At 41.6% G+C, this 22,958-nt stretch overlaps 1 protein-coding gene across 6 annotated transcripts in view; it reads right to left on the minus strand.

The window, feature by feature from the left end:
* The window catches only part of abi1a (abl-interactor 1a), a 110,108-nt gene that overhangs the window by 39,874 nt on the left and 47,276 nt on the right, over nt 1–22,958 (minus strand). For all 6 annotated transcript variants that reach the window (XM_080211544.1, XM_080211536.1, XM_080211565.1 and 3 more), the window contains exon 3: nt 16,408–16,584. In XM_080211544.1, coding sequence (XP_080067670.1) covers nt 16,408–16,584 — 177 coding nt within the window. The remainder of the gene's footprint in view (nt 1–16,407; nt 16,585–22,958) is intronic.

Raw genomic sequence — 22,958 nt, forward strand, 5'->3', positions numbered from 1 at the left:
CTGCAGTTCATGTTCTATGGGTTCACCTGTAACGCCCATAAGGGAGGAATTCCAGGATTTTGACCCAACAATTGTGAAGGTCAAAATCCTGGAGCTTGAGTGATAAATCTGAATACAATGGAACATGGAGAGCAACTGTATGATTTCTGTGGTCAGTGGTTTTCTACTTCCTTTTGAAGTATTGTCACATGCATTGTTATTCAGTGGAAAGGATTGTTTCTTGCGTGCTATACAAAGTATACCTTTCATAAGAGTACATAGAAGGGAACGAGACGACGCAGAATTTATAACAGTCATAGCTAGGATGTAGAAAAAGATCAGTTTAATACAAGGTTGACCCATTCAAGAAATGAATGGCAGCAAAGAAGCTGTTCAAGTTGGGTGGAACATGATCTCAGACTTCTGTACCTTTTTCCTTATCGAAGATGATGGAAGAGAATATGCCCGGGATGCTTGGAGCCTATAATCATGCTGGCTGCTTTTCTGAGGCAGTAGGAAGTGTAGCCAGAGTCAATCAATGGGAGGCTGGTTAACACAATGGACTGGTCTATATTCATGACCCTTTGTAGTTTATTGCAGTCTTGGTCAGAGCAGGAGCCGTACCAAGTTTCTCTGGTGCGTCTGTGAAAATTAGTGAGAACCACTGCGCAGATGCCAAATTTCCCTAGCTTCCTGAGAAAGTTGAGGCATCGGTGGGCTTTCTTAATTATAGCATTGCTTCCCCTCCTCGGGTTATCCATACTCCCTACATTTGTCGGTTAATACTGAAAATTGAAAGCGATTCATATAAACTAATGTTGCTTTTAAAATGGTAGTAACCTCTGTAGGTATCAGAGTCAAGGTGAAAGGCTAATTTTGGATGGTCAGTGAGCTAACTCCTGACAAATTATATCGCCACACTCGGCCAGACACACAAGTTCCAATTCACTGGTGAAGATGCTCTGAACTATCAGTACTGCAATGAAATGATGCTATATTATCTGAAGTGGCAACCTGCATGTGTAACAGAAAACCAAAAGCCTGGTTGCTCAGACGGATATAAAATGATACTTTTCTGAAGAGAAACTGATCCATATTTTGTTGTTTTTAAAATACTACTGGTACAAGATGGCTGCCATTTACCCTAGCGAAAGTAATTAATTGGCCATGAAGCAGAATAAACGTGCTGAGAACATGAATAGCATAACACCAGATATAGGCACCTTAAATTAGATAATTAGAGATGGTCTGAGATATCTTCTCAAAAAGATAAGTTATTAGGAAACCTTGCAATGGAAAAATGACTTGTAAAAGAAAAAGTTCACGTGTCAACTTGACTGAAGTTAAAGATACAAAAGTAGAAGCTTGATGGTAAATCTAGATTTTATAAAGAGATAAATTATACGGAAAGCTTCTAAACAACATTTGAAAAGTGTGTTAAACTTAAATAAGGACAATTATGAGGGCATAAAAACAGCACAACCAAAGTGAATTAGAAAATGAGGTTAAAAAATAGATACTTGCACGTGCAGAAGGCAATTAACGATAGGTATTCTGCATGAGGGACAGTCACCAGTACAAGACGACTTGATGTTAGGGCCATCGCCCTTCATCTTTACCACCAATGGTGAAGGCATTGAGGGCAAAATGCTCTTTCTGTAAATAATACCAAGGAATGTGTGGACATAGGAGATGGTTCCTTTATCTTTACAGCTCTGGTTTGCATTTTTTTATATATAAACTAAAACAGCAATAGATTATACACTTCAGTGATCACTGGTGGCCACAACTCTCAATGTACACTAAATGTAACTTTGTTGACTGAATTCTTTCAGGACTTGGTTTTGATCTGCACTAGAATCCCAATAGGTGAATATCTTCCTCAGTTACCTCAAATATCCCTAACATTGAATTGTATCCAGCAAGAGGTTGATTTTTGTTAAGAAAATAATTTCACAGAATACACCATTTTAACACAATGTTCCAAGAAGCATTAAACAGCATTCTGAAATACTGATCAGAACTTAAATGGAATCCTCTGTTGCAACCTATTCTTTATCCCCACAAGAACAACAAAATACCATTGTGTTGGGCTAGGTAACAGTAAAGTTGCCAAAGTCCCTGATGACCATAAACTGCTCTCCTCTTCGAGGGGGAGCTGAGTGGTGATTTTGACTCAGGCAAGGGGCAAGTTTGAGAAGGTAGAACTTTATGAATAACCTTAGCCAGTACAGGAATTGAACCCACATCACTGACATCACAAACTTCTGGACTACATTACAATTGAAAATGAGACTCAACCCCAATTCTGATCTAAGGTGACTCGATGTATAAATTGGATGAATCAGATCGGCATGAGGAGCTCATAAGTTTTCAGGAGTTTCTAGCACCAAACAGAAGCAAGCTAAACTAAATTTGATAACATGCAATGAGACAGGATCAATTAACTTCATGGTGAAGGTGCCCCTAGATTAGAGGTCATGACTGAATTTCGTGTTCAGTTTGAGAAAGAAAGGAATGGATTCAAAACCAATGTAATAAACATAAATAAGGACTATTATGAGGGCATAAAAACAGTGAACAAAAATGAATTAGAAAATTAGGTTAAGAAATCGATAATTAGTGTTCAGTTGCAGACATTTAGGAGATATTTAGAACCCTCAGAAGAAAACATACATTCCAATGAAAAAGAAAGGCAAGAGAAGGACACGATCTAGAACATAGAACATAACAGCGCAGAACAGGCCCTTCGGCCCACGATGTTCTGCCGACCAGTTACAAAACAATGACCCACTAACCTAAACCAATCCCTTTTCATCCATAAACCTATCCACGGATCTCTTAAACGCCCCCAAACTAGGCGCATTTACAACTGCAGCAGGCAGGGCATTCCAATCCCTCACCACCCTCTGGGTAAAGAACCTACCCCTGACATCCGTCCTATAACTACCCCCCCTTAATTTAAAGCCATGCCCCCTCGTGCTAGATTTCTCCATCAGAGGAAAAAGGCTATCACTATCCACCCTATCTAAACCTCTAATCATCTTATATGTTTCAATAAGATCCCCTCTTAGCCGCCTTCTTTCCAGCAAAAACAACCCCAAATCCCTCAGCCTCTCCTCATAGGACCTCCCCTCCATACCAGGCAACATCCTGGTAAACCTCCTCTGCACCCTCTCCAAAGCCTCCACGTCCTTCCTGTAATGTGGGGACCAGAACAGCACACAGTACTCCAAGTGCGGCCGCACCAGAGTTGTGTACAGTTGCAACATAACGCTGCGACTCCTAAATTCAATCCCCCTACCAATAAACACCCAGACACCGTATGCCTTCTTAACAACCTTATCTAGGATCAAAAGGAAATTAAAAATTGTGTCAAATTAAAAGAATAACTACATAATTCCACAAAAACAAGAGCAGAAAAGGAATGAGTCTAGGCAGATGGATGCTGTTAAGATACATCTCAGCTATGATTTTTTTGAAAAGGTAGGCTGGCCTTGAGGCATTAATGATCTATTCTTATTGCTAGTCCAAACCAACTATGAAGGTGGCCTTAAGTTGAGATTCCATCCGTTATAAATAGATCACCCAAGGATGCTGAGTGGTTGATAAGAATGAAACCACTTAAACAAATTAAATATCTGATCCTTTTAGAAATTTACCACAGACATTTTATCTTGGAAAACCTATTTTTACCCTAACCTTGCATTCTTCAAGTGATCTCATTACTGTACTGCCTACAGCTTTCACTATTCGAAAGGTTCAAAATAGCTTTACAGTAATTTCTGCAGCTCCAAAATGGATAGTTAAGTTTAAAAGTTAAGCTCAATTACACTCAGTCACAGAACGCTTGAACACTATTCTCAACATATCAATGTGGTTAATCAGTGTTACACTGAAATCAACATTGCACAACAGATCCCAGTCCTGTCTAATATTCTATTTCACATGCCCCAGAAGGCAAAAATGCTGAATGAGCTTACCGCATTGAAGCCAACCCAGAACAGCCAACCTATAAAGACTTACAGAACACATTAAATACACAATTCAAATCATGCAAACCTTTCTGGAGCTCTGTGAATGCTTTGAGTGAGGCTGGTTTTGATGAAAAAGACAAATGCAATCTTCGGGCTGACATGGAAATCTTCAAAAATCTGATCAGCGACATGAACATGGAGCAGGAGTAGGTCACTTAGCCCTCCAGAGTCTGTTCCACCTTCAATAAGATCCTGGCTGATCTGACTGTAACCTACATTCTTGTAGTAGTCTCCAGGGATTCATACTTGCCACGCAAGGACATGATGCCTCCTCACAAAGGAAACTGGAGGATATCTCAACAAGCAACAGCAATCTCTCAAATCAGACCACTCACCACAACATAAATGATGTAGCCTATGAAAAATTACAGTGGGATTCAAGGCAACCCACCTGATAGTGCTATGATTTAGCTTTCCAACTTGGACTTTGGACTTGTAAAGCTCCAAGATTTCATATACAAAAATAACTATAATCAGTGTCTTTCATTATAAAGGCCACAGTTAAAACAATATCTAAATAAGTATGTTGATATTTAATAATTAAAAATCTACAAATTTCAGGAGCTGTTTTGGCTGTCAGGGTCAATAAATACATTAACTAGCCCAATTCTTTCATATTTTCAATGAGAATCAGCCAGCTATGCTTGTAGATGCTGCTCCATCTACTCAAACTAATTAGATTGAGATTTTCTTAGTGACTGAGCAATTCTTGATACATTAAAATTGCAGATGGGCAGCAGATAAATTAGTTACTCTAATGTATGGCTTAATAGACATTCTTGAATGGATGATAATTAAAAGCCCAATACAGATGGCATACTTCTGCCACGGAAGTACAGTCCTGTTTAGTTTCAAGTCAGTCTAGTTGTCAGGTCATCTTCATGCAGTGGACAGGAATTTTGCATTATACATAATTTTCACAACAGGAACAGAACTTTGAAATATCTGGTGATCAAGAAAGGCATCATTCAAATACAGGTCTTTCTTTTCATTGGTTGCAAAGTTGAAATACCAATATCTTGGTAACTCTATCCTGGTGCTATTTATTTGTACTGTCAATAACTAGCTGTCCTTCAGCTTCTGTATATTATCCTGCAAGTAAAAATCAAATAACAAGCTAACCATTTAGCCAAGGTACAGAGATCCCTTACAGTGCAGGAGGAGGCCAGTCAGTCCATTGAGTCTGCACCAAACTCTCCAAAAAGCATCTTACCCAAGCCCATCAATCTGCCCTATCTCTAACTGTATGGATTTACAATGGCTAATCCCCCTAACCTATACATCTTTGGACACTAAGGGGCAATTTAGCATGGCAATCCACCCAACCTGTATGTCTTTGGACTGTGGGAAGAAACTGGAGCACCAGGAAGAAACCCATGCAGTCATGAGGAGAACGCTTAAACTCCACATGAAACAATCACCCAAGGCCAGAATCAAACCTGGCTCTTTGGCGCTATAAGGCAGCAGTGCTAACCACTGCCACCATGCCACCTCACGTCAGTGCAGTACTCAATACCTTTCCAAGCAAACAGGGGAATGTGGACATTCCACATCTACTGTACTGTGTAACAGTTTCGTAGCTAATGCAGCATGTCCCAGGTCAGGCAACAGCTAAAAGATCATGCAACCTGCATTTGTGAATAAAAAAGGGAAACATTTTTTTCCTGAAATGCAAAAAATACTCTTCACAATTTTGGTAAGTAATGTGCCCTTTAATGAAGTCACTCATTTCTATTCCTGCCAATTTGCAGTAACTCTAGTGTTAAGTACAGAATTAAAGAAATGCATCCCTGAATGAACTTCCTAGTACTGTATAAAAATAGGTACTACAATACAAATACAAGACAGGTTTCATAGAACATAGAATATAACAGTGCAGTACAGGCCCTTCAGCCCTCAATGTTGCGCTGACCTGTGAAACCAATCTAAAGCCCATCTAACCTACACTATTCAATATCATATGTTTATCCAATGACCATTTAAACATCCTTAATGTTGGCGAGTTCACTACTGTTGCAAGCAGGGCATTCCATGCGCTTACTACTCTGAGTAAAGAACCTACCTCTGACATTTGTCCTATATCTATCACCCCTCAATTTAAAGCTATGTCCCCTTGTGCTAGCCATCCCCATCCGAGGAAAAGGGCTCTCACTGTCCACCTTACCTAATCCTCTGATCATTTTATATGCTTCTATTAAGTCACCTCTTAACCTTCTTCTCGCTAACAAAAACAGCCTCAAGTCCCTCAGCCTTTCCTTCCATACCAGGCAACATCCTGGTAAATCTCCTCTGCACCCTTTCCAATGCTTCCACATCCTTCCTATAATGCAGCGACCAGAACTGTACACAATACTCCAAGTGCAGCTGCACCAGAGTTTTGCCATGAGGTCATGTTGCAGCTCCAAAACTCAATTCCTCTACCAATAAAAGCTAACACATCGTACGCCTTAACAACCCTATCAACCTGGGTGCCAATGTTTCAATACCCTAGAAATAAAACAATTATAGGATCACACACGCACAATGCAGCTTTCCTTATTTTGATGCACTAATACAATGATTACAAAATCCAACATGAATTTTGAACAGTCCTCTAAATGCTTTAAGAAAACAAGAACAGAAAAAGTTAGCCAGTTTTTCCAGCCCACATCATTAAGGAGATCATAGCTAATCTTCTACTTCAACACCATTTTCCTGCACTTAATCTGTAGAAATATGACAATCCAAGTCTTGAATATAATCAATAACTGAGGAGGTGATCCCACCCTTACACCCCCCACTAAAAAAAAAACTTTGCCATTGCATTACATCTGGAAGCATTGAAGAACTAGACATGAGTGGTGGCTGCAGATCACAGACTTCTAAGATCCAGGACTGGGACAGGAGGTTGCTCCAGAAAGACAATGACACCACAAGATGAGAACAAGAGTCTGAACAAGGTCCCAGTAAGTCAAATTATAAGTACAGGTACATAAAACAAATTAGGCTTGCAAGAAGCCAGATGATCCAAGGAAATGGCCAAAGGTTGGTGACCCCATACCACAGGCCTATGGGACAGTGGTGTTCTGTTGGGATGGCTGAGAGATGCAGGGGGGCAAAGCTTGAAATCATGTGGTGGCACAGGGGAGGGGAACAATGGAAGGAGAGATCAAAATTTTGGAGGTGGATCCTTGCTGAAGATGTCCAAGAGAAAATACCTTTAGGAGAAAAATTCACACCAACTTCAACAGTGAATTGGAAACACCTGCATGAAAAACAAAGCAGAGTTCCGTAGGACTGGTTAGCTCATAGGGTAATGAGCGCCAAAAGCGTGGCTGATAAGAAACCAATAGCATTGGCTTTGGAGTGGCATCTGTCACTTTCTTTGAGTGTGGTGAACCTAACTACAGTTCGCCTGTTAGTTTATACTGTACACCTACCACAATACAACACGCATTCTCTCGATAAATTTGTATGCTTTTGTAAAGGTGTAGTTGGGGTGAAAGTGTGTTATAGTATCCCCAGCCAGGGGAAAAACATCCTTCCTGCATCTAACTGTTGAATGAGATCACCTCTCATTCTAGTCTCCAGAGAATAAAGGCCCAGTCTATTAAATCTTTCCATACAGGACAATCCCTCCATCCCAGGAATTAATTTTGCGCTCCCTCTATGGCAAGTACATCTTTCCTTAGGCAAGGGGAAAGAAACTCTCAATATGCCTGCTGAGATCTCAACAAGGTTCCATGCAATTGCAGTAAGCCATTGTTATTCCTATACTCAACTCCTTTTGTAATGAAGGCTGCGGTACCATTTGTTGTCTTAATTGCTTGCCGTATATGCATGTGAGACGACATCCAAGTCTCTGACATTCAACATTTCACAGTCTCTCACCACTGGAGAAAAATGATTTTTGTTCTTCCAACCTAAAGTGGATAACCTAATTTCTCCATGCTACATTCCATCTGCCAATTTTTTAATTCTGCTTGCTCAGCCTCTCCAAATTCCCTTGAAGCCAGCTGTGCATCCTCCTCAAAACTCCCACTTGCTCTACGTTTCACGTCTTCTGCAAATCGAGATATATTTTACCCCCATATCCAAATCACTGATACAGATTGGGGCCCAAGCACTGATCCTTGCAATACCCACGAACCACAACCTGTCAACCTGAGAATTACCCACTTATTCATTTTGCTCTGTTAATCAGTTCTCAATCCATGCCTGTACATTACCCCAATTCCTCTTTTTTTAAAATCAATATCTTGAGATTTTATTAAAAGTTTCTGAAAACCCAAACACACAACAGCTACCAATTCTCCCTCATCTATTCTGCCAGTTATATCCTCAAAAGACTCCAAGTTTTTTTTTTAAACACAACATCCCTTTCATAAATCCATGTAGACTCTACCCAAACCTATCACTATTTTCTAAGTATTCTGTTATCATGTTCTTTATTATAGGTCCTAACATTTTCCCTACTACTGATACCAAACAACCAGGTCTTTAGCTCCCCATTTTCTCTCTTTTTTTCTTTAAATAGCCACTTCCAATCTTCATGAACATTCCAGATCTACAGAGTTTTGAAAGATGATCAATGTATCTATTATCTCTACAGCCGTTTCTTCAATATTTTTGAATATATAACATCAGGTTCAAGGAGTTCATCTATCTCAAGGCCCATTAATTTCTTTAAAAACTATCTTCCACTTGCTTGATTCTCCACAATTTCTGGGATTTTTTTTGCATTTTGCTCTGTAAAGGCAGACAAAAAATTATTTGTTTACACATTATCAATTCTCCTGACCCCATTTGGGATGGACCCACATTTGCACTCCAAAATATTTAACTCTTTTTAAATGACTGATTTCAATTGTCAATCGTACCAATAAACCCAGTGCATATATAATTTCTCTATTTATTTTAGAAAAATTAGATAAAATCCAGTTCAGTCATGGGAAGATTTCAATAATTAATACAAGTAGAGGAAACATGAAAATTCTGCTCAATCCCAAAATAAAACTTACATCCCATCTGACTAGTTGAATTATGAGCCATTATCATGAAACTTGACTCTTAAATCAAATTTTTTAAAAATGATTGTAGCCATTGCCTTGTGTAAATGTATCCGTGATTTAATTTCTCACCTTTCAATTTTAATTTTGGAGTCCCTGGATTGATATTCTACTCGTGGAAAGCTCTATTTCTAATTGACCACTTGAAGATAATCAAGATGAGAATATTTTAAAAAACAATTAAAACATGGAAAGCATCTTTTAAAGGGGAAGAACAAATAGTTTTGTATCTTCTGCTTCCAAAATTTATGATGAGAAAAAGAACCAGCTTTTTCAAATTCTTTAGGAAAAACTCGTACAGATGCAATAGGCCAAATAGCATCCTGTGCAATAAATATCCTATTTCCTTATCGAACTACCTGACAATTTTGATAAATTGGAGCAGCACGTTGGCTCAATGGTTAGCACTGTTGCCTCACTACGCCAGGGACACGGATACGATTCCCAGCTTGGGTCAGTGTGGAGTTTGCACATTTTCCCTATGGCTGCATAGGTTTCCTCCCACAGTCCAAAGACGTGCAGGTTAGGTTGATTGGCTATGTTAAATTACCCTTAGTGTCAGGGGATTAGCAGGGTAAACGTGTGGGGTTATGGGAATAGGGCCTGGGTGGGATTATGATCTGTGCAGACTCAAATGGGCTGAATGGCCTCCTTCTGCACTGTAGCGATTCTATGATAAATAAGCAATGAGAAGTCAGTCTTCTGCTGATTAACAGATTCTATTGCAAACTAAAAATAGAACGAGAAAAATTGACATTTGAGTTTGTAAAAGCAAGTCATTTATGAGAAAAATTGACATTTGAGTTTGTAAAAGCAAGTCATTTATTACGGTTGATAAAGGGGATGTGCTGGAAATTCTTGAGGGGCTGAAAATAGATAAGTCCCCTGGTCCGGATGGGATCTACCCTAGGATTCTCTGGGAGGCTAGAGAGGTGATTGCAGAGCCTCTGGCTCAGATCTTCAGGTCGTCATTGGTCTCTGGTGTAGTCCCGGAGGATTGGAGGATAGCGAATGTTGTCCCATTGTTTAAGAAGGGGAACAGAGACTTTGCCGGGAATTATAGACCGGTGAGCCTTACTTCTGTTGTGGGCAAGGTTTTAGAATAAATTATTAGGGATAGGATTTATAGTTATTTGGAGTGTAATGAATTGATTAGAAATAGTCAGCATGGTTTTGTAGCGGGTAGGTCGTGCCTTACTAACCTTATTGAGTTTTTTGAGAAGGTGACCAAAGAGGTGGATGGGGGCAAGGCAGTTGACGTGGTATACATGGATTTTAGTAAGGCGTTCGATAAGGTTCACCATGGTAGGCTTCTGCAGAAAATGCAGATGTATGGGATTGTGGGTAATCTAGGAAGTTGGATCAGGAATTGGCTATCAGATAGGAGACAGAGGGTGGTGGTGGATGGTAAATATTCATCATGGAGTACAGTTACGAGTGGTGTACCTCAGGGATCTGTTTTGGGGCCACTGTTGTTTGTAATTTTTATTAATGATCTGGATGAGGGTATAGTTGGGTGGATTAGTAAATTTGCTGATGACACCAAAATTGGAGGTGTGGTAGATTGTGAGGAAGGGTGTCATAGTCTGCAGGGAGACTTAGATAGGTTGCAGAGCTGGGCCGAGAGGTGGCGGATGGAATTTAATGCGGAGAAGTGTGAGGTAATTCACTTTGGTAGGAGCAACAGATGTGTCGAGTATAGGGCTAACGGGAGGACTTTGAATAGTGTGGATGAACAGAGGGATCTAGGTGTGTGTGTACATAGATCCCTGAAAGTTGGGAATCAAGTAGATAAGGTTGTTAAGAAGGCGTACGGTGTCTTGGCGTTTATTGGTAGGGGGATTGAATTTAGGAGTCGCAGTGTAATGTTGCAACTGTACACTACTCTAGTGCGGCCGCACTTGGAGTACTGTGTGCAGTTCTGGTCCCCGCATTACAAGAAGGATGTGGAGGCGTTGGAGAGGGTGCAGAGGAGGTTTACTAGGATGGTGCCTGGTATGGTGGGGAGGTCCTATGAGGAGAGACTGAGGGATTTAGGGTTGTTTTCGTTGGAAAGAAGGCGGCTAAGAGGGGATCTTATTGAAACATATAAGATGATTAGAGGTTTAGATAGGGTGGATAGTGATAGCCTTTTTCCTCGGATGGAGAAAGCTAGCACGAGGGGGCATGGCTTTAAATTAAGGGGGGGTAGCTACAGGACGGATGTCAGGGGTAGGTTCTTTACCCAGCAGGTGGTGAGGGATTGGAATGCCCTGCCTGCTGCAGTTGTAAATGCGTCTAGTTTGGGGGCGTTTAAGAGATCTCTGGATAGGTTTATGGACGAAAAGGGATTGGTATAGGCTAGTGGGTCATTGTTTTTGAAACTGGTCGGCGCAACATCGTGGGCCGAAGGGCCTGTTCTGCGCTGTAATGTTCTATGTTCTATGTTCTATGATTGCAAGGTTCAAAGCATGAAGGCATATGAAAGCAATAAAAATTTCTTGGCTAGGAATCAATACCATTTAGGCAAATGATACTTTGCATAACAAAAGGTGATTAATAATATTTTTTAATTAAAGTATATTTTGACAGATTACAGGATTGAAGCCCTTAGCTCAATAAGCAAATGGTTCCGTTATTTCCTCTTTTTTAAAACTGAGCCTGTAAGAATTTGGTGAACAAATTCACTGCAGTTAAACATTTAATTATTTGGACTCATTCAAGAGAATGATGAGTTAATTTACATAATTTGGAATTACATTTACAACAGGAAATTCAACTGGCATAATGTTTATTTCAATGAAAATCAGTTTAGTCCCTTTCAGTTCAAATTTATGAAAATCCAAGCCACAGATTGACAGCTTCTATTGCGATGACACAAGAAGCTCAACACCATCCAAGATAAAGCAGCCCATCTGACTGCTACCCGTTCCTCAATTCCTCCACTACTGACAAACAGCGGCAACCATGCACACCATCTACAAGATGTGGTGCAGGAACTCACCAAGGTTTCTAAGGAAGCACCTTCCAAACCCATAACCACTACCACCAACACCTGGAGGTTCCCTGCCCAAGTCACTCACCATTCTGACTTGGAAATATATTAGCTTTCACACTGTCGCTGGGCTAAAATCTTGGAACTTCCTCCTTAACAGTACTGTGGGTGAACCAACCCCTCAGGGACTGCAGCAATTCAAGGTGGTAGCTCATCACCACTAGGAATAGGCAATAAATGCTGGTTTAGCCAGCAACACTCGTATCCCATAAATGAATTAAAAAACCAACAGGAAAATGTAAAGCATCATGATCATGGTCAATTTACAACTAAAACACAACTCAAACTTATGGGCTTCTATAAGCAGAAATAATTCTTCACACTCAATACAGATTTGTCAAACACCCAGCTCAGAGTGATTGTCAATTTTCTCCAGTTAGATACTAGGAAGACTGCCATCATTTTCCATCCCACTACAAACTCCTTACAGAATGATTTTGTCCATCTTCTCCAAGCATTGCCTCAGCTTGAAGCCAATTCTTTTGGAACTTATTTTACTCCGAATTAAATTTTCAACCCCATATTCTCTTCCAAATTCTTTCAATTCTGACATTTTGCAACTACACCTCACTTCAGCCCACATGCTGCTGAAACATTCCCGTTTATCACCTCCATCGGATTGTTCCAACGCTCCCATAACAGGATGTGCTTTGAAACACCTTGGTATATTTTTACATGAAAGGCTTATATGTAAGTTACTGTAATCATTTTAGGATACATTTAGGTAATTCCCTCCTACTCCACCGAAAGGATGAACTGTGCAAGCAAACCCTCATTTCCTACAGGCATACACTTGACCTCAAAACACAATACGGGACAAATTTTACGACCAAGTTGCGCCCATTTTTGGGTGCAAAGCGAGTAGCATGATCTGTGATCATCTCCATGCCCATTCCCCCTTTACCAATCACTGAAAATGGCTGCCATCTGGACCCCAAAATGGGCACAATGTCAATTTAAATGTATTTGCATGCATTTGGATTGATTTAATGGGCTGGATGTCCAACCTTATCAGCACGTTCCCCTTTATCACCCATTCACCCGTCCAGATTTGGAGGGAAACAGACACGGTCTGCAAAGGTCCAATTCGGGCTCTCCAACTTCTGAGGTGGTAAGCTCAGAGCTTCTGGCAGCTCTGACTCAGATACCCTACCTATGACTGTAACACAACATTCTACATTCTCTCGTTTCCTTCTTTACGAACAGTATGTTTCGTCTGTATAGCACGGAAGAAACAATACTGTTCACTGTATGCTAATACATGTGACAATAATAAATCAAATCAAAGTGGTGGTGGTGGGTTCAGCTGCCACTCTCCATGCAATCGATGGTGGTGGTGAGGGAGGACGGACGGACGGGAGGGGAGGGAGGACGGACGGACGGGAGGGGAGGGAGGACGGACGGACGGGAGGGGAGGGAGGACGGACGGACGGGAGGGGAGGGAGGACGGACGGACGGGAGGGGAGGGAGGACGGACGGACGGGAGGGGAGGGAGGACGGACGGACGGGAGGGGAGGGAGGACGGACGGACGGGAGGGGAGGGAGGACGGACGGACGGGAGGGGAGGGAGGACGGACGGACGGGAGGGGAGGGAGGACGGACGGACGGGAGGGGAGGGAGGACGGACGGACGGGAGGGGAGGGAGGACGGACGGACGGGAGGGGAGGGAGGACGGACGGACGGGAGGGGAGGGAGGACGGACGGACGGGAGGGGAGGGAGGACGGACGGACGGGAGGGGAGGGAGGACGGACGGACGGGAGGGGAGGGAGGACGGACGGACGGGAGGGGAGGGAGGACGGACGGACGGGAGGGGAGGGAGGACGGACGGACGGGAGGGGAGGGAGGACGGACGGACGGGAGGGGAGGGAGGACGGACGGACGGGAGGGGAGGGAGGACGGACGGACGGGAGGGGAGGGAGGACGGACGGACGGGAGGGGAGGGAGGACGGACGGACGGGAGGGGAGGGAGGACGGACGGACGGGAGGGGAGGGAGGACGGACGGACGGGAGGGGAGGGAGGACGGACGGACGGGAGGGGAGGGAGGACGGACGGACGGGAGGGGAGGGAGGACGGACGGACGGGAGGGGAGGGAGGACGGACGGACGGGAGGGGAGGGAGGACGGACGGACGGGAGGGGAGGGAGGACGGACGGACGGGAGGGGAGGGAGGACGGACGGACGGGAGGGGAGGGAGGACGGACGGACGGGAGGGGAGGGAGGACGGACGGACGGGAGGGGAGGGAGGACGGACGGACGGGAGGGGAGGGAGGACGGACGGACGGACGGGAGGGGAGGGAGGACGGACGGACGGACGGGAGGGGAGGGAGGACGGACGGACGGGAGGGGAGGGAGGACGGACGGACGGGAGGGGAGGGAGGACGGACGGACGGGAGGGGAGGGAGGACGGACGGACGGGAGGGGAGGGAGGACGGACGGACGGGAGGGGAGGGAGGACGGACGGACGGGAGGGGAGGGAGGACGGACGGACGGGAGGGGAGGGAGGACGGACGGACGGGAGGGGAGGGAGGACGGACGGACGGGAGGGGAGGGAGGACGGACGGACGGGAGGGGAGGGAGGACGGACGGACGGGAGGGGAGGGAGGACGGACGGACGGGAGGGGAGGGAGGACGGACAGAGGAAGGACGAGAGGGGAGGGAGGAAGGACGAGAGGGGAGGGAGGACGAGAGGGGAGGGAGGGAGGACGAGAGGGAGGGAGGGAAAACGAGAGGGAGGGAGGGAAAACGAGAGGGAGGGAGGGAAAACGAGAGGGAGGGAGGGAGGGAGGGAACAGTTATGTTGTGGGAGTAGGGTAATGTCTTTGGGGGCCAGGAGAGAGACAAACAGGCCTGGAAGCGACACAGCAGGGGAGCATTTTCCTTTTTTGTTTTACTGTGCATGTGCAACTGAAGGCTCCAATCGGAGCAGCAGGCTTCTGCAGCGCGATTCTGAATTGTTGATTTTTTTTCCAGCACAGTGCATACGGGGGTGCCGGACAACAGGTCTAAAAGTCAGATCTGAAGCACTCCCAGACTCGTCCGCCTAGGACTTGAGTGAAAATGGTAAAATCAGACCCAAAAATGCCTAATTTGTTCAAAATAGAAAATGCTGGAAGATGTCAGCAGTCTTTGAGTCTGGACACAGATGCATTCTCTCTCCACAGATGCTGTCAGACTTGCTAAGATTTTCCAGCATTTTCTGTTTTTGCATCAGCATCCACAATAATTTGCTTTTAAGTAATTTGATGATTTGATCTGACAAACCCCTCCAAGCCTAAAGGTGGCAGAAAAAAATCAGACTATTGCAGAACAGAGAAATACTTGATTATATAGTATAATGTTCGATACAAAAATAATTTTAAAAGACACACGACATTAACTCCTTGTAATAATAAACCTGGGCCAATGTGAAGCACCTAACATTTAAAAGTGAAATTTATAGCCAAGATTTATCAACCTTCAAATGGATTGTGCCACAAATGTAGACAAAGATGAAAAGCTACAACAGGCTAGCTGAAAAATGCCCTCCTTCCACCAGAATTTCATATTGGAATAAAAAAGTCAAAATGTCTTTTAACATTTCAACAAAAGCTAACTTACTTAAAATAGTTTCCTAAAATTGAACCAGAGTCCCTACAAGCAGTAGGAGGCCATTCAGCCAATTGATTCTGCACTCTTACCCAAGCCCACCCCAACCCCCTGTCCTACCCCATGCATGTACCAAGAATAATCCATCTAACACCAACCATGAATGGACCTACCTCACATTACGTTGATCTTTCTCTACACCCTAGCTCTGACTGTAGCACTACATTCTGCACCTTCTCTTTATCTTTTATGTACTGTATGCTTTGTCTGTATAGCACACAAAAACAATATTTTTCCACTGTATACTAATACATGTGACAATAATAAATCAAATACACATCATTGGACACTAAGGGACAATTTTGCATGGCTAACCCACCTAACCTGACATGTTTGGACCTAAATTTAACCCAAATTCTTGAAAAAGACATTTGCATTGGGTGACAAACACTTTTAGCTTAAAGTACCTTCAGGAGAGAGCAAATTTGTTCGCTGGTTTCTACATCTGTTAGAATTTTTGCAATAACAAGAATATACATAATGTAGCTATACTATTTGTAGTGATCATTAAAAAAGTCAAAATATACAGCAGACCTTCAAATTCAACATTCACTGTACAAATCATCCCAAGGGTGCACATAGACTCACCAGGATGAGAACCTGAGATTTTAATAAAGTTACAAATCTGAAATATCCTGCATCATTTCATCTTGAAAACTTTACCTTCACTCCATGACCAACATCATCCAACACTGTGTAGTCTATGGGTTTCCGAATGTATCTGACCGGTCTCTCAACACTGGCTGGTGCTATGATTTTATGAGTTCTTGATGTATTCTTGTTGGTAGTCAGAATACCTATCTCCCGACGGGCCACTTTTTCTTTATGGATGTCCACAGTCTAGTTAAAAAGAGAGCAAAGTTAATCTTTGTAGAATTTACATCCGAATTATGAATTAACATGACAAATCTGAATATTTTTCTCTTCCTCCTCTAAACTTTCACCCTTCTCCTTTCAAGTTGCCAAACAGCAATGATCTTAAACTACTGAAAAAAACTGCCATGACACCCAAGTTAAAAACCCACCTCAGCCCAATGCTGATACAATATGCATGATAAGTTTAGTAACTGAGCGTTGAGCCAAGAGATCAAACAATATTAACCCTAAAAGACAAATCAAATCCACATGATACAACGGCTGCATGTCCAAAAACTGAAAAATAAAAAGTGGACAATATTCTGTGATAAGAACCTCATATTCAAATAAGTGTATATTTAATAATTCCACATGAAGTGCCCACTGTGCACTCAAGCTAATTTAGATAAAGGTTCCAATACATATTGAAATAAAATATGCAGTCATCCTATCATTTGCCAGCAAAACAGGATAAATGTTTCAATCTGCAACTTTTCTTGCTGCAAGATTAACAAGCACATATCCAATTCACACTCGCACATTAGAATTCTGGAAATCAACTGTCATCTACTCCTGGTCATGAAGTAAAATTTACTTACCTTATTGCAATTTTAGGAAAAAAATTTTTCTTTTACAATTTCAATTCAAATTAAGCAACTTCAGATCAAGAGTTGTTAATTGAGCCTCTAGTTCTGAGCCAGAAAACAAATTTTCTGATTTAATTCTATCCCAGGAATCTTTTAAATGTCCCTATAGATCAAAGTAAATGTTTCAACTCATTAAACAGTAGATACCATTGGGTGGAAGAAAGATCAAATTTAGAAGTCATTTTATGCCAAGTTTGAGAGAATTAGTAAACTATAGTTCTGAATGGGGTAATTTCTGCCACTACTCAGAGTTCTGCTCTGAGGGGAGGGGTTATTTCTATACCTCTCCCTTTACATTCATTTCAAAAACCTTCAAAGTATGAACTTTGCTCCCGTCAATGTCTACCCATAATCTTGACCAGATTCCCCAATGAATGTTGCATCTGTGGGATAATTTGTTCAAAGATCGATTTTAAATATTCATTTACTGCATTTTTTTTTTAGGAGGCTACTCAAACAAAGTCCAAAGATGCGTTTAGAATTTGTTGTATGAAGTAACATAGCTACTTTAAGATGCATCAATGGAAACAAGGAATAGAGCACAGTGCATAATGCCATCACCTCCAATTGTTTCAACTGCACAAACTAGTGCATGGCAATCAGTTCCTTTCCCCTCCCCAACCCACCTTCCCTGTAACTACTTGCTCTATAATTATTTGTGCTGAGGTCAAGTGTGAAATACACAAATGACAGTAGCTAGTGTTAAGATAGTGATCATGAGCAAAGCAAAAAAAAAACTGGTCTTGCCACAAGTGCACTTGGCTGCAAAATAATCTTTGAGACAATAAGTCCTGATTTCACATACAAATATTCGTCTGTGAAGCAAAACATTGACACTGGGTATAAGACAGGATTTTACATCAAAAGGGATGCAAATATGACAAAGTTGTAAATCAAGATAGTATTTACTTGAGGGAACATACACTCAGTACCTCAGTGATACATGAGCTTCTATCAAATAAAAGATTAAAAACCATCTCTTCTGTGCAGAGACTTGGAACCAACATTAACACAAGACAAGTAGGCAAAATATTTGGGGGGGCCTCCTGCATGGTGGCAGTGGTTAGCACTGCTGCGTCATAGCTGTGTGGGGAGTTTGCGCATTCTTCCATGTCTGTGTGGGTTTCTTCCAGGTGCTCCAGTTTTCCCCCTCAATCCAAACATGTGCAGGTTAGGTGGACTGGCCATGCTAAATTGCTCCTTAGTGTCAGGGGAACTAGCTAGGGTAATACATGAGGTTACGGGGACCGGGCCTGGGTGGGATTGTGGTCAATGCAGACTCAATGGGCTGAATGACCTTCTGCACTGTAGGGATTCCATAACTCTAGGCTCAGTTTATGGTGAAAAAGAGTTCTGTGCTCATGTTAGGGCTGCGGACAACTCAGGACTTTTGAAGCATCATATTCAAGAATTGCAAAGTCATAAGAACATAGAACCAACGTACAGGAACTAATATGAACTGAATCACAGATGCGGCGAGTCCTTTTTGTACAAAATATAAATTTAGTTAGCACCATGATCAAATAGATTGCTACCCCAAGATTAATGACATGGCCAATGATGTCCTAACTCAATTAGTGAATCATGCCTACTGGTCAAACAAATCCAGATGCAACAGGTTTCACTGACCTTCTGGTGCATAAGGTACATTTCAAAAAGGCACAATTCAGAAGGGTATTTTGCTTTTTCTAGTTACTGCCTACCAAACAGCAACGGAGATTTCTGTTTGCTTGAAGCTTCCATCAATCAGCATATCCCACATGGTCACAATGTATGGGTATCTGCACCAAATGGAGTAAAGTCAATCTTTGGATGCCATAGTGGAGTAGTGACACCAATGTGGCATTGATCCCAATGCAAAATTGGTGAATTACTGTACACATGGAGGAGCACTGCAAACATTGGCAAAAGTATAACCAATAAATTGAAGGAGATGTTTACTTGCTTCAGCACTGAAAATTTTGGACTTTACCAGAGCTCATTTGTCACTTCATGCATACACCAAGATTCGACTTACATGTGGCAAGGTCTCGGCCCATTGAGCTTCACGGTCAAATTATTCTTTACAAAGCACCCATTCCCACTATCACTGGCTTAATGACATGACTGGAGCCCTTGCTGTGTTACTCAAATATATATCACCTGAATGGGCAAACAAAAACTAGGCTTTGGCAAACAACAATGACGGTCCAGGTCAAAATTAAATCAACAAGTTAAAAATCTGGAACTTAGGAGTTGCTTTGTGGAGGAAAACAGCAAAACCTTCTGTATCGTCAATGAACTTAAATACATTACTCTCTCTCCATTCTAGCCATTAAAATAAATTGTAATGGCTGAGGTCGCAACTCTCATCCTTGCAGCTCCTAAATAGTTACAGGCTGCCAACTCAAATGTTCCATTTATCTCTAGCCTGCTTCCTGTCGGTTAACCAAAGCGCTATCCACACAAATATATTTCATGAATTCTTATGGATTGGCACCTTATCAAAAGCCTTTTAGAAATCTGCATATACACCATCTCTGGCTCCCTCTCATCTAGTTACATCCTCCAAAGGGGGATTTCAAATACAATTTCACTTTTATAAAGTAAAAAAAAAATGCAGACTGGGTGACCATTTTGAGGAATACCCAATTTCAGTCTGTAAGCACGACCCTAACTTTCCTGTTGCTTGCTATTTCAACTCAGCATCTTGCTCTCATGCCCACATGCCTGACCTTGGCCTGCTGCAATGTTCCAGTGAAGTCCAATGCAAACTGCAGGCACATCACATCTTCTGATCAGGCATGAGTTCAACAACTGTAGACGGTGAACCATCTCCACCAATTTGACCTTTGTCCCCCCAGTCCAATATTTTTCGGTTCCAATGATCAGACTATAATAATATGGCCTTGTACAAGCATAACATGCAAGCTACAGATATTTAATGGTGGAGCAGTCAAAATACTGGCCATTTTGATTCTATAGCCATAATTCTGGCCCTTACCCACTAGCAAAAGCTGCAGAACTGGCATTTTCCAAGAAACAGTCCATATCTCACTAATTATTTGCAAGTACTGGAATTGCTCGCTGTTTAATTGAAAGTCACATCATGAATTGAGATTTTATTTTGCCATTTCTGTTTATCCAATATTAGAATAGGAATAGGCATGACAAATTGGGCTGATAAAGAAAAATATCATGAACTAAGGTTTCATTGAAATTGGTCAATTTAGCAGCCATAGATATAGTGCAGGAAACAACTTCTAGTTGTGTTTCCGTAGAAAACTTCCTTCCCCACCCTACACGACAGGAAATTGATCTAATTCAGGTGTAAAATTATCTACATTGTACTGCCATAACAACAACTTTTACTGTTTAAATGGGGTGTATTATCCATCCACGTGTGATACTAGAATGCTGAATAAAAGCTATTCATATCAATAGCCAGTTCATTTCTGGGTAATGGAGATACTAACACTGTTCTAACCAAATAGATATTTGGAGTAATCAAAGTTCTTGAATGTGCAGGTGAGAGTGTTTTCATTAATAGTTTGCGGTAAGTTTGGATAAAGAAACTACTTCCATTTGTTAAAATGGAAGACAGTCCACAGGAAGGATTCAATTAAAATATTAAAAGGATAACTTGAAATCTGCAAAGTTATGGAGGTTCTGCACATGCATTTATCTTTTTACAGATACTGTATTATTTCCAGCATCTTGTTTTGTTTCCAATTTCTATTTTCTTTGAATGTTTACATTAGTAATTGCTTCTCTGGTTAGAGAAATCCATCAGTACGATCAGCCCAATTTTAAACAAGATAAATCATCACAGCTTTGAAGATGTAGCATTTAAGTCTCAAAATTAAATGGCATTTTTGAGTCTTTTTTTGGTGTTTTTTCAAGAGTGGTTTCCACTCTTTCCTTCTTCCACTGCACATTCTAAATTTACTTCTAACATGTTAACTGTCAACTGCAAAACCCTCAACCCATGCTGCATTTAACTATTTCAAGATGTAATTATACAGAAAACACTGCACATTAAAAGCCAACTCAAAGCACATCAAGCCATTATCTGAATCAGAATTTGCTGCTCAAGATGGAAAATAGTATAGCTCAATAGCACTTTAACATCCCTCCCTCAAAATGCACTGGCTTGGCATACTAAAATGCTGGGTAAGCCTAGCCAAAGTTGAACCACATAATTAAACACCTGTTAAACCAAAACAGGGGACAGGGCGACGTTGTAGGAGCGGTATGGTGGCAGTGGTTAGCACATTGCCTCAGTGTCATGGATCCGGGTTCAATTCTGGCCTCAGATAACTATGAAATTTGCATCTTCTCCCTGTGTCCACATGTGTTTCCTCCAGGCGCTCTGGTTTTCTCGCACAGTCCAAAACTGTGTGGATTAGATTAATTGGACGTGCTAAATTGCTCCAACTTCTGAAGAAAGATTCAAAAATTGTCAAGTATTTCAACTATTTTGTTTGTTTCCACATTTCCAGTATCTGTAATACTGTGCATGTGTTCCAAACTCAATTTACTTCCCAAAGTCCTTGAACACACTGTTGTCTCAAACCCATACCCACATTTTCTGGAACTTCACATTCAAATCCCTCCATTCAGGTTTTCACTTTTGACAGTACAAAAACAGCAGTTTAAAAAAAAATGAAGCAGGGAGAAGACAATTCTACCCAACACAAATTTTATTCACAGGTAATTTCATCCAGAATTTGCTCTGTTTCACAAATAAATCTACATGACTGAACCAAAAAAAAAGTCATTCATTGAGATATCTTTGGGATATCCTGTGAACAGCATTAAATGAAATATAAGCTGTGTTTCTTAGTGAATTTTTACTTGAGTTTGTCTCCTTTTCAAGGAGCAAAATCTTCAGATTCATTTTTAGAGCAGTTTGTCTATTTCAGCTCTACTGCTCGAAACAAGGCAAGCAGCAAAACAATTCAGTGCAATCTAATAGCCAAACAGGCACTTTTTAGCTGCAAAGCAAAATATTACACTAAATGGCCTTACCAGCAGATGCTTGTGTTTGCCTGATGGCTTCATTAAAAGGAACTACAAAATTTGTGCTGAAAATAACTTAAATACTTCAGCCATCACCTATTGAACAGGTCTGAATTTTAATACTCAAAGAACAAAATTACTTTAGCCGAAAGGAAAAGTGGAGACCTAGATTACTTAAAGCCACACTGAGTTTAAATTAGAATCCTAACCAGCAGCAGCTCCAGAACAGTTAATTCAGAGCAGCGGTGCAATCCGACACCCAATTAAATTCAGCTTTGACATTAATTTAAAGAAATAGAGAGACACAAAGCTGCTGCGTCTAGCGGTTGTAACTTTTCTGTACTACGCACAAGATGTTAGCATCCTTCAAAGTGAATCATTTTTAGAAGAAATAACCTTGGTTGTGTCAGCTTGAATGGTTAGACAAATCATTGATTATTACATGCAGGTAATAAGAACCTAACTGAATGTTGAAAGATTGTTCACTAATTCATATAAAGGACATGCTATGAGCAGCTTGCTCAGACCAGAATAGTTAATGATACGTTGTTAATTACGGGAGTTTTAAGAATTCAGTAGTTCCATCACTCAAGTGTCAATTTTTAAGATACATGAAACAGATAAAAAGAGAAAGGGTATGTCTATACTTTTAGCTCTAACATTTCCATAACTAATGCGTTCCACCTATTTAATCACTTGTTCAAAATTAAA

The sequence above is a fragment of the Carcharhinus amblyrhynchos genome, chromosome 2, assembly GCF_965287045.1.
Source record: "Carcharhinus amblyrhynchos chromosome 2, sCarAmb.v2.hapA, whole genome shotgun sequence".
Taxonomy (NCBI): Eukaryota; Metazoa; Chordata; class Chondrichthyes; order Carcharhiniformes; family Carcharhinidae; genus Carcharhinus; species Carcharhinus amblyrhynchos.